This window comes from Pholcus phalangioides, unplaced genomic scaffold (assembly GCF_987345545.1).
Source record: "Pholcus phalangioides strain wild (caught in Gottingen) unplaced genomic scaffold, Ppha-v1.0 ptg000015l_1, whole genome shotgun sequence".
In the NCBI taxonomy this organism is placed as follows: Eukaryota; Metazoa; Arthropoda; class Arachnida; order Araneae; family Pholcidae; genus Pholcus; species Pholcus phalangioides.
The window spans coordinates 39027439-39040315 of NW_028301608.1; the positions used below are offsets into that span (position 1 = coordinate 39027439).

At 35.1% G+C, this 12877-nt stretch overlaps 1 protein-coding gene across 2 annotated transcripts in view; it reads left to right on the forward strand.

The window, feature by feature from the left end:
* Positions 1-12877, forward strand: part of LOC149075985 (uncharacterized) — a 73532-nt gene that overhangs the window by 14920 nt on the left and 45735 nt on the right. The window contains exons 1-4 of one of the 2 annotated variants that reach the window (XM_089243507.1): positions 5626-5907; positions 11141-11224; positions 11544-11611; positions 12283-12448. In XM_089243507.1, coding sequence (XP_089099633.1) covers positions 5830-5907; positions 11141-11224; positions 11544-11611; positions 12283-12448 — 396 coding nt within the window. In that variant the 5' untranslated portion in view covers positions 5626-5829. Of the gene's footprint in view, positions 1-5625; positions 5908-11140; positions 11225-11543; positions 11612-12282; positions 12449-12877 lie in introns of those variants that run through there. The other variant, XM_089243505.1, reaches the window with a different exon arrangement.

Genomic DNA, 12877 nt, shown 5'->3' on the forward strand with positions numbered 1-12877 from the left:
AAAATTTTAGCGAAAACCTTGTAAGAAAATTTGTTTTACGAGTAACATTTCCCTAGATATGTTATATTTATGCAGTGATCTAATACTTTAGACAAGTATTCTTCAACCTCTGATCCACGAATTTTTTCACCCAATTCATGTTAACTGCTACATGCTTGAGAGCTACATTTTTGCTAGTCGAGAAGGATGCTCTTGAAATTTCTGTTTGTGAAAAAAATTGTTCAGTCATGTTAGAGAAAGAGTGAGTTATGACAGTGAGCCAAACAATCAAATGACAGTTAATTCAGCTTTATGTATCCAATTTTCTGACTAAGAAGTAACGAATGTCTAACTAATCAAAACATTTGGGATTTTTTAATTTTTATGTTAGTAAATAAAATACTGTCTGTAGGCTTTTTTTTTTCTGTCTTAGTCGTTAAAGGTTTAAGAAATTTTCCTTCTCTGTTACTATTTTCTTCATTTGTATTTTCGTCGGTCCGCGATATTGTTAACTCATTTTCATCGGTCAGGTGTAAAAAAATTAAATTTGTGTTACATCACGAAACGATTTGTTCATTGCTGATTTCGAATTCAAAGTTCATGTTGAATTCATATGTGCTTTTAAGGTTTGTTCTCTCCAGTGTATCTATGTATCTATTTTATGTATTTTTTATGTTATGTTATACAATGATGGAAACATACATTGTTTGATGGAAACATACGTAACAGACAGACGCCTTATGAGGCACCTTTTTGAAACTGACTTTTTTTTTTGTAGGGTCCTATTTTAGAGAAAATGTTTCTTACATTTTTGGGAAACGTCATTAATTTTGTGGAAAGTAAAACAATCTTATTAAACTATCACAAAAGAAATAAAAATCACAAAGAAAGTGTGTCAAATTTATATAGTTTAGTTAATTTGTATTATTTTGTGAAGGGTCCGTTTTTCAGAACTGGAAGTTTGTGAACGGTCCGAAAAACGGACCTGGATTCCGGCTGGAAAGAAAAGAAATACCTCATTTTCTTTAATTAGATCATCTATCTGCAGTCTCTCCAACGTATCTCTTCTCCAAGACGTGAATTCATCTGTGACTTACGTTTATATTCAGCAATAGTCGCTCCTTGATTTTAGAATTTAGATGAATAGTTTCAGCTGTGGCTACTTGAAAAAATAAATTGAGTGTTGGGGGGGGGGGGAAGAAATATAATAAGGTGTTTCTCATTATACACCGTTATTAGCAATGAAACTTCCGCATATTAGCACATTTATTTATTATTATTATTTTTTTAACACAAACTTATCGTTTACGATAGAAGCAGTGATGTTTTTCCTCCATCTTCTTTTTTCAGAAATGTAATAGTCAATATTCGACTGACTTTTTCAGTTCAAGTTGTACGCGGGGAGAGAGGGTGTTGCGCTTGTCTCTCCTCCCCAAATAAAAAGTATTTTCAATTATTTTTGTAAGAAATTGATTAATATATGCCATATTAATCAATTTCCTTGAATTTAAAAATGATTTTTTGAAGGTAGTAACTCAATTTCTGTGTAAGAAATTCCTTATACTCCTCTCACAAATCCGTTGTGCTTCCTCCAAAAGTCGATTGTGTGTAATCTACTCTTACGATGCAATTTTTGGCTACTTTCTTTCAAACTGAGCACAATTCAGGTCTATCACCATCTATGGGCGATTTACTAAATAGTGAGTTGTGCCGGAAGTGTAACTGTGTGTGCACCTAACAGTCTGAGTGCGTACATAGTATTGTTTGATTTTTCAGTGCTGCCATTTATATTTCAGAAGTGAAGTGAGTGATGTGTTATGATTGAATTACCTTTGTACTGTTTGTAGCTCTGTTGCTCTCTGTGGCGAGACTTCTTAAAGGGGAGATCGGCTCGAATTCGCTCCTTGAAGTTGGGAACCACAGAAAACCAACTTCAGCCAACCACCACTGTGGCGACGGGGGGGGGGGGGTTGAACTCGGGACCTCGCGACGCAAGTCCGTCACTATGACCACTCGACCACCACACCACAGCGGCAATTTTTGGCTGCTGTCATTTACGTATTGATCGGGAATTTTTATACGTTTATGTCACGAATTTATTTACAAAACTTTGTCGTTCGGACTTTTCCCCGCTGGAAAAAATAGGTGTAGTAGTCAGGACCACAACTAGATGCTTGGTCAGGCGGGGAAAGCACGCATTTTGATGCCTCTTGTTATGTTGAAGGGTGAAATTTCTGCCCCCTTCGGTCCCGCGCCCGGGGCACCATATCCGCCTATCTCCCCCCACCCTAGTTGCGGCCCTGGTAGCAGTGATATGGTAAATGATAAAGTCTTCGAGATACTTTAAGGCAAGGGTGCTCAATCTTTAAATGAGTGCGGGCCGCTCAATTAAATGATCTGGAACAACGATGTGTAGTGATCTGTAAATGTGCTGCTGGTTACTTGAGTCATCTGTAAATGTGTCGTAGGCCGCTAAAATGAAAGATAAGGGAAACCAAAATATATAAACCCTCCACCACCACAGTAATTCGGCTGAAGTTGGTTTTCTGTGGTTCCCAACTTTTCGAAGCGTGAATGCGAACCGATCTCCCCGTTAAAAAGTCTTGCTACAAAGAGCAACAAACCTGCAAACGGTACAAATATTCAATCATTACACTTCTGAAATATAGATGACAGCACTGAAAAATCAGACACCACTATATAGATACGCACTCAGACTGTTAGGTGCTCACACTTCCGACACAATTCACTAGGTAGTAAATCACCCATGGCGATAGACCTGAGTTGTGATCCGTTTGAAACAAAAGAAAGGGCCGCTGAAATATTCTGGACTTGTGCTGCGAGTCGCTCAAGTGATTCGTAAATATATCGCGGGTCATTTTAGTGATCTATAAATGCACCATGGAGCACATAAGTCCTTTGGAACTATGCCGCACGTTACTCAAGTGCAAGGGCGTCGGAAGTGTTTTGAACTTGTGGGTGGTCGTTTTTTTTGCACGTAGAAAATTTTGATTTTCTAATCAATTTAGTGGCTGCTCAGACCCATGTCAAAAAGTACCGTGAGTGCTCGAGCACCCACAGCACTCCCGACTAAAGATAGGACGAATATTCGGCCCTTTTGCGGAATATTCGGTTCGGCCGAATATCTGTGTAAATCACAACAAACTAATTTTTTTTTAAATTGTATCAATTGGAATTTTTCACACAAATTAAAAATTCACTGATTATATTTTATTGTGTGATGTATATCCCTTTCTGTGAAAGAGATTATGTCAGGGTAAATTTCCAGGATAAGTAAAACGTGAAACTGAAAATAAAATCCTACTGCAATAAGGGAGAAGTGAGCATGATGTTCATTCACTGCAGGATGTACCTATATAGACGAGACATATTAAGCTACTGAAAGAGTCAAAGGGCTAAAGAACATCTAAAGAGGAGACATTAGTCGTAAATTTTATGATGCATTAATACTTGAGAAAAGGATGGTTGGCATTTTCTTTTAATTAGATGTAAGATTGTGACAAGTGTTTAAAAAAGAAAAAAAAAACTGATTCCGCAAGTACAGTGATACCTCGGCTCACAAATTTTTCCCCAAGTGCAGGGGCGTCGGAAGTGTTTTGAACTTGAATTTCTAATCAATTTAGTTGATCCTCAAACCCATGACAAAAATTACCGTGAAGAAGATTTTTTCGTTATTTTTCTGTTTCGGCTAACAAATATGAATTCAACTAACAGGCATTTTCAATATTAATGCACGCACTAACATAAAATAGCCGCGTCGTGAGCTGAAATTTCTCACCAATCATCAGAATTACTGTCACTCCAGCCTGGTTAACTCACGTCCACCTCCGAATCTTTTTTCAGATGTACCTGCAATTCTTTTTCTGTATTCTTTGAACCATTTCATATAAAATGAAAGATTCAACCAAAATATAAAACGCATTGGGGGAAAAAAAATAGAGAACCCTTGTTTTTAGAACATGCGCTCTTTCAGTGCAAGACAGCATGAAACTCAACAGTCTCGACATTATCTCGACTGCATGCATCAAACACAGAAATGAGCTGACCAAATCGCAAATAGATGGGGACAACTATAAGAACTCGACTGGGTTGTGCTGTGTATTTGCGTACATTTAGCGTAAAATAAAAAAAGGTCTTCAGTACCGTCATCTTCCTGTAAATTCTCATGTATTCAATTTTGAAGCTGTTCATTTTAGCTTTTGGTCAGTTTTTGCCTTTTTTACACCGCTCGCCTTGGTGTTTTGAAAAACTTATCTTTAAATTTTGGGCAGAAGCTGGAACGAATTAAACGATGTTCCATAGAAACCTTCGGGAAAATTATGTTTCGGCTAATAAACTTGATCCTGAAACGAATCATCATCGTTAGCCGAGGTATCACTGTAATATTAAAATACAGTGTCATTGTTAAATTTGATTATCAGTATCATGGCAATACAAATCTGTTATCAGTTTTTAATATTTATTTAAGTAATAAATTCGAAATTAGAATTCAATATCAGTCATTTGAAATTACCAATTTTATTTTCAATTAAAAACGGCAATTTTATTTATATTGTTGAATTTTAAGAAAATTGATATTCTGCCGCCAAATATTCGGTATTCGGCAGAACCACTGTTCGTCCCATCCCTTCTCCCAACTCCGACGCCACTGTTCAAGAAATATGTAAACGTGCCGCGAGTCACAAGTGATCTGGAAATGTGCTGCGGGTAGCAAAAGTGATATTAAATTGTACCTCAATTCACTTAAGTGCTCTAGAACTGTGCCGCAAGTTATTCAATTGATACGTAAATATGCCGCGGGCCACTCAAATGATGTGGAATTGCACATTGGGTCACTCAAATGATGTGGAATTGCACATTGGGTCACTCAAATGATGTGGAATTGTACATTGGGTCACTCGAGTGATCTGTTTATGTGTTGCTAATTTCATTTTTACAAAATTAGTTTTGAGGTCGCTTGCCACGTCAGATTACTCTGAGGGCCATGAGTTGAGCATGTATGCTTTAAGGGGTTTTGAGCACTTTGATCGTGGCAGCTTTATACGCGTAACTCAAAGTTTTCGGATTAAGGGAACATTCACATCGGTTAATTAAAGGTGTATCGATTACTGTGCAAAACGGATGTCTTTTCAAATAGTGACTAATGGGTAGAATCTACTACTTGAAGTCGGTCGTAAATTTCAATTTAGAGAGATGATTTCATTTGCGCCGCTGGTCTCTTGTCTGTTGTGGGCCCGTGTGTTATCGTATCATATATCCAATAAATCCCCTCGAAAAATGCATAGCACGTTATTACTATCCGATTTCGGCGAGTGTACATACTTTCACCAGAATCGGAAGATGTACATTTTCGTACAATTACGAAGTGGATTTCGTAAATTAAAGTGTGCATTGGAAGAACAAACCTTATCGCTGTAATATGGGGACGGAGGAGGAAAAAGCCCGTACTCCCATTGTCTTTCACATGCATCTGCTCTTTTTCTCTCTCTGCTCCTGCCCTTTTCTCCTCTTTACTCCGCTGTTGTTTTCATGATGTTGTCATGACAACTGAGCGATTGTGATTTTGTTTTTTACACTTTAACAATTCCTTCCCGCATGTGGTGATAGTTTTTTTTTTTTTTCGAAGGCTTCACCCGACCCGCGTGTTATCGACAGTGCTTGGGGATCATCTGCTCACTCCACTCAGTTGAAGGCTCTCTCGGTGAGCGAGCCCGCTTGTTCTTGTGGGTTGTTTGTCCTACGACTCAAGAAGAGGGCGTCATTTAGTTGTGTGGTGTTTGGCGCGAAGTTCGACTTTCCGTATTGAACCAACAACTATGCAGGCTAATAATGGAGTTCTGCGGGCTTTGTGTCAAGGACCGTGTCAGGCTGTGGGAGAGGGAGATGAACAGGAGGACCGAAAAGAAGGTATCGTGAAATGATTCTGAATGATTCTGGGACTTTTGAATTACTTCGATTTCAAACATTAGCATTTCAGTGGAGCAAAAGAATTCTTTTTTAGGTGTTTTATTTCCATTTAATGCAAATTGTAATATTATGCTAGAACGATATAACCAACACAAACAAAATGCGGAGCTCATTATTTATTGCAGACGCGTTCATATTGGAAAAGTTTTTTTTGACGATTTTTTTTAACGAGAGTTTGATTAAATTTTAAATGAAGCTGTGCTATTTCAAATTTATGTTATTAAATTTGTGCTAGTCGTATTTTCGACTTTGGGGGGAAGAAATATTTTCTGCACTCGGCTGAATTTTCAGGGGAAAAAGAACTTTCTTGCCTTGTCTACCTCGACCAGAGCAAAACTTATCTCGATAAGTTTGTTTCTAAATTCTTTTTGCATGGAAAATTTACTTAATTTATTAAGAGAATTTTTTATTTAATGGGAGAGTAAAATACTCGCAAAAAGTAATAGCAATTCTATTATCCACGAAACAAATACGTTTTGAACGCACATCGTGTGTGTGTGTGTGTAGCACACACAGAAAATCGTTTAAGAAAAGTTGGAGAGATGCTTATTTTACCTGGGTAGAATCAAGGCTGTTGCCAGAAATTTTCTCCCTTGTATAGGGTGGGTCAGCTGTTAGATTGCTTAAATTTTAAATCTCGGTTTTTTAATTTTAAAACATGGAAAGAAAAAGGTTATCGATAAAATTTCTGCTCCGTGAATTTCATTTGAAGTTATTAATAAATGATAGATTATCGTTTTTATTTTTTATTTTTTCGTTTTATTTACTTCAGATTGTGGTTGCACCAAGTTGATATCAAGAGAGAAATGCGGGGATAAATAATATCTTGTAACGTTTTGTTTGCTGCATAGAATATATATACGTACTACATTTCTAAAAGGTTTTTTCCCCCTGTCAATTGCAAGACGCTATTCTTACCTAATGATAATACTTTGATAATGGCATCGATTCTGTGGGACGAGATTGTTTTCGTCTCCGTTATCATCCTCGATTATGTCAAGAAATATTATCAGCAAGCAATTTTGTCCATCTATATGTTTGCCTTCGTGTGGCTAAGATTAAGCTTCAGTTTAAGACTGTATACAAATTTCTAATTTTCCCGAGATTTCTTTTGATTTGTATTCGGAGATTCAATTAAAACGAAAGTTTGAAGATCTTATTTAAAAGATAAAAGTTTTTTTAATGTTTTTTGGTTATACGGTGGGAATAAAGTTTTAAACCAAGTTTCTCGTAACTCTAAATCCATTCTTTATTTCCTTGGTCTACCATATAAATTTAAATTAATTTTTTAGATTTACTCAAAAAAATTATAACGGGTTGTCTTCCTTACGGCCACAAATTTAAAAGTAAAAAGTCGGAATTCACGTAAAACATTGGAATTTTATGCACGTAAAAATAATTTTCGCCGTATTCACATCAGTAGTGTATCGTTGATTCATCTAAGCGAGATATACCGTAATCAGCGTTCGAAATCATTGGTGGTCCGCTGGTCCGAGACCACTGATTAAACAATCAGACCACCGAGAAAAACAAATGTGGTACGCAGAACCAGTAACGAAAAAATCCGTGTGCCCCTCCCTCGTAGTCAATTTTTTATGTCATTTTTTTTCATCCTTCGTGTATTATGTCACTTTTATAAATGCTAATGTATACGGGAAAATTATTTTTTTTTAACAGATTTCGTTTAGCGGACCAGTCATGACGTCTTTAACCCCTGGGGGTAAAAGGCTTTTATCCCTCATGGGACAGAGCCTGGGCCACGACTGATCTTACAGGCATGACGTCTGCTGACCAGTAGGTTCTTGTATTCATTTTTCAATTCTAATGCTGCCGTAATTCTATGCGTATAATTTCCGTGTCGGCGCATAACCACACTAGCGAATTTTGAGGGAAAAAAGTCATCCTATAATCCGCATACGTAAACTTCTCCTGGTGGTTTTTTTCATCAATCAACCGACAACGAAGTAAAAGAAGTTGGTTATAATTTTGATTGTATATATTATAATCAGTATCAAAAATATTGATTCTTCGATCCTCATCCATACATCATTTGTTATTTTTAGAAAAATTATTTTCCATCAGTTTAAAAAAAGTTTTCATTTTCGTTTCGAAAAAAAGGTTCAGATGGTGTGCAGCTTGCATTATGACATTCTCAAACCGTGCGCCGCAGTGAGCCCTGACAAAGGTTCTTCGAAGCAGTTCTTTGGTAGACAGCTTCGGGGGTAGCCGCGGATAAACGTTGATTAGCAAAGGGGTGCCGCGGGTTCTAAAAAAAGTTTTAGAACCCCTACATTAAGAAATTAAAATGTTTTTAACGTATTACGTTTATTTTACGTTATTTTTTCGCGTATTACGCATGGAAATGCTCGTGCATATGGATGACTTATCTGAACTATGTCTGGAGTTACATCTAAACGTTTAAAAATGTAATCCGTTTTCGCTACGACACAGAACGACTAGTCTAGTATTTATACTTAAAGGCACATTCACATAAATTGGATGATGTTGGAGATTCATCTAAGTAAAAGCTACCTATAAATGCAACTGACTTCTACTGCACCAAATACTTTCTAAGATATAAGCATTTGAAGTGCTATATTTTTTCGTTACATTGCAGTCAATTTTACGGGTTTGCAGCAGTTCAATCTTATAGTGCATTTTAAGGCAGCATTTCATGTCTAAAAGACATAAATGATTCGCTGTTAATTTATTGTGAAAGTTTAATATTTTAGAAGTCATGTGCTTGCTGAAAAATTTTTACTTTTTTAGAGTGATTTCCAAAATAAAAGCTTTTTTGGGTACCAATGCCTAATCTCTAGATACTTCAGTCGCATTTTAAAGTGATGAAACACAGTGGTTCTCAAATTTTTGTCTTCCATGGCTTGCTTGCACTAGTGGGCATGTATCCTAATAACCGCTTCATGGTATTGAATAGGCATACATTACAGCTCACTGCGGCTTCCCTGACAATAGTTGGCGGTGCTCCAAGGAGCCTTGGGCACACTTTGAGAACCACTGATGTAACATTATTTGACGATCACTTTTATATTTCTAAAACTTTCAATATACATAAATTTTACCCCTGAAATATTTTGCTAAATCATACCTATCATCAATCTCAAAGCACCCTCTTGGGAATCACTAGTACAGTGAAACCTGTATAAAACGGAAGGTCAAGAGACTGAAATTATTTTCATTTTACCATTTTAGACAGGTTTTCATTTTATAGAGGTGCACATAAAAATATATGCAGTGATTTATTTCTATTGTGTACAAAACTTGTTTTGAGAGCATCACCGTAACTTCTATAAACCAACGAGTACTGTTAAACAGAGACATGCATATTATTATTTTGAATTTTTTCATGTTTGCTATTTCAAATAACTATGCATTTGAAATTTTTTTCATATTTAATGCGCTAATAGTTAAACTTCAATAAAAACGTTCTCCTGAATAGCAATAGAATGAACACCTTTGTCAAAAATGAATTTTTTTTAATACAGTGAAACCTTGATATAACGATATTCCACTAACCAAGAAAAAATATTATTGTATCGAGAGGCAAAATTAACCTTACCTGGGATCAAATTTATGCTGTTGTTGTCATCTTTTTTACATCTAAATTATTAATAGCATCAGAAAATGTGCTGTTATGTATTTATTCACTGCAAAATTTCACAAAAAATTGTAATTGATTAATTTATTATAAAAATTCACTAAAATGCATTGCCTCTGTAAAGAAGTTTACCGCATTGCACTTTCATGTCTTACACAGAAAGTATCAATAACTTCCTTTAGCTTTTGGTGATTTTTTTAGTGCAAGATGTTTATGTTATCAGACGCCTTCAGAAGAAGGAAAACAAGTGATGAGATGAAGTTGAAATTAAATTCAAAAGGATTTTAAGCGAAATATAAAAAGATATAATTTTTATAGCATTTTCAGAAATCTCCTAAAAATATTGTTATAGGGGGATTTATTGCAGTAAAGGATACCGAGTATACGATACCGAGTAATATACCGAGTAATGATACATCGAGTATCGTTATAGCGAGGTTTCACTGTATTTAAAATAAAAATTGAGAAATTGCATACCTTTTAAAAAATGCAGTGACCAATAGCGTTTGTGAAAGAAAGATTCTACATATCTGTAACATTTAAATTTTGCTTTTTTGCACCTCTAGGAACTCCATTTTTGTGTTCAAATTTAATACGCATTTCTTGTTGCTGGTGGCCATCGCTACACTGAATGAAAATCTCTGCAGTAGCCAAAACATGTATTGTTAAATTTTGAACAATAATTCAGTCTTCCTTGGGTATTACTGTCCCAAAATTATCGAACTTTTTTCCAAGAAATAAGAGTGTTTTCTAACAAGTCACCATTTCCATCGTAAATGAAACACTAAACAAGCTTTTACTAAATTTTGAACTGTAAATCCTCTTCCACTCAACCCCCCCCCCCCCGAACATGTTGAGATAGATAATATGCACATTCATTGTTTTTCCAAGAAGTGAAAGAGTTCACCTAACAAGGAGGAGGATCAGAACGACTTAACTATTTTCCCATCCAAAGGACAAAAACATGCACTTGGCCAAAAATTCTTTGCATTTTAGTAGGTTTTGTATTTACAAATAGACTAAATATGGCTTCCATTTCCATGTTAGACAGCTTCCATCTTAAAGAGGTTTCCTATTATTGAAAAAGCATTAAATATTCACAAGATTATATATTTGTTCCGTTTAAGACAGGTTTCCATCTCATACAGTGTCCATCTTAGACAGGTTTCACTGTATATTGAGTGTAGTCTATGCAGAATAAAAACATTCTCTACATGAATAAGTACGTAGCATAGTCTTATGTTGCTGTTGGTTTCAACAGCAAAAAATCTTATTGTTCAAAGTGGCAAAGCTTCCTCATGCTAATAAATCAAATGTTCACTTGCAATTTCTTGTAGAACAGTTTTATCTAATTATTATGGTGTGTGTGTTTTTTTTTTTTTTTTTTTTTGCTTGTTACTTTTGTTTGGATTGAATGCAAGTTGAGGTGCCACTGTAGAAGTGTGTTGGGCAGAGGAGTGGTTTAATATGTATGTATATATAACAAAGTCAAAACACAAAAAATTATAAGTATTTTTTGTGGATGTGTTTTTTATCTTTTTGCTTGTTTGTTTTTAGTTAGAGGAATATCGTGCTAAATGTGCAAAACTGGAAGCTGAAGTTGGAAATTTTCCACCAGGACTCGCATCTGGTGAAATTGGGGTAAAAAACTTTTCTTGTTATTCATATAGCGGTTTTAAGAGAAGTGGAAGGGCAAAGATACACATTTACCACTCCACATGATTATAGAATAAAATTAAAAATACTGAAACACAATGTATTACTACACCCATAAAAACTATTTAGGAATGAGTATACAAAAATTCTTGCACTGTATTTTTTGCAATGACATTACATTAAATGCTTTGAACAATAAATAAGAAAGGGATATGTCATGAAAATATTTCATTTCTTTAAATATATATATATATAGAAAATTGATTCTTGACTAAAATTGATTGATTGATTTTTTTTTATACAGGATGAAATCCCTCACAATAGAATGGACCTGGAAGCCACCTTGATCAAACTGGAGCAAGAACGAAATAGGTAAACTGTTTTCGTTGTTATTGCCAGTGCTCATTTTAATGACCATGCATTACAGCAATCGATATGATATGCCCAAATATTTTCATATGACAACTATCCAACTATTTTTCTTTCATTATAATGTCCATTTTTATCGAAACAGTAAGGGTGATTATAAGGAGCTTTCACTGTATATCCTATTGTTTGTTTCTTTATTGTGAAAGTGCTAATTATTTTTCAAGCGAAATTCAATAAAAATTATTTCAGAGTAGCTTAGCAAAATCATAATTTTTACGTAAGCAATTGAATTTCATCAAAAATTAACGTTTTCACATTTGCAATAGTGTGAGAACTTCTTGCCACATTTGTATTTTGCTCTGGTCTTTGGTGGGTTCAAATTATTCTTAAAGATCAGAAGTGATAAGATGAAAATAAATGTGATTTTTTTTTACACATTCAGATTAGTTTTGTAAGACAGTTCTAGGTACATTAATGTGAAATTCCACCAGTTCTTCCCCTTCTTTATTCCTTTGGGGGAGAGTTTCCTATTTATTTTTCATTGTAACACGTATAAATTTTTTTAATCTAAAAGTTCCTTTAATTGTTTTGGAGCTCTGTATAGTAGGCCTATTAGTTTTTGTTTGCAATTTTAAAAAACATTTGTATATATACTATCATGTCTACATTTTTAGGTGTCAAGGCTTCAGCCAGATAAACAATCTTCTTCGAGAGCAACTAGAGACAGCTACAGACACCAACAGAGCCCTTACAGCAGATGTTGAACGTTTGACAGAAGAGTGGGAACACACAAGATTGGAATTAGAATTAAAGGAAGCTGATTGGAAAAAAGAAGAAGAGGTTTGGAGTGATCAATATAATAATTGCAATGCCTGGATTCAGTACTTTTATTTTCAAATGAAGTTTTTATTTTTAAATTTGCATATAGCTATAATTCAATTGAAACTTCCAAAAAACAAGGCATATATTGACTTTTTTCAGATGCCTGAACTTTTAAATGAATTTATTAAAACATTTTCCTGTATGTTTTATGCTTGTTAGTAGGTAATTCCCTTTAGCTCAGTGACCTATATATATGCATTACTTTGAAATCAGACTTTCTGATGTACTTCAATTTCCTTTCTATATCTGATATGATGACAAGCTTTGTCCTTCTTGACCACAAGGTGGACTATCCAAAAATTGTTTTCATCTTTGGACTACAGTGATGAGTGCTAATTTGTGACCCACAAGCGATAGTCATCTTGCATATCTGGCCCACAAACTGAA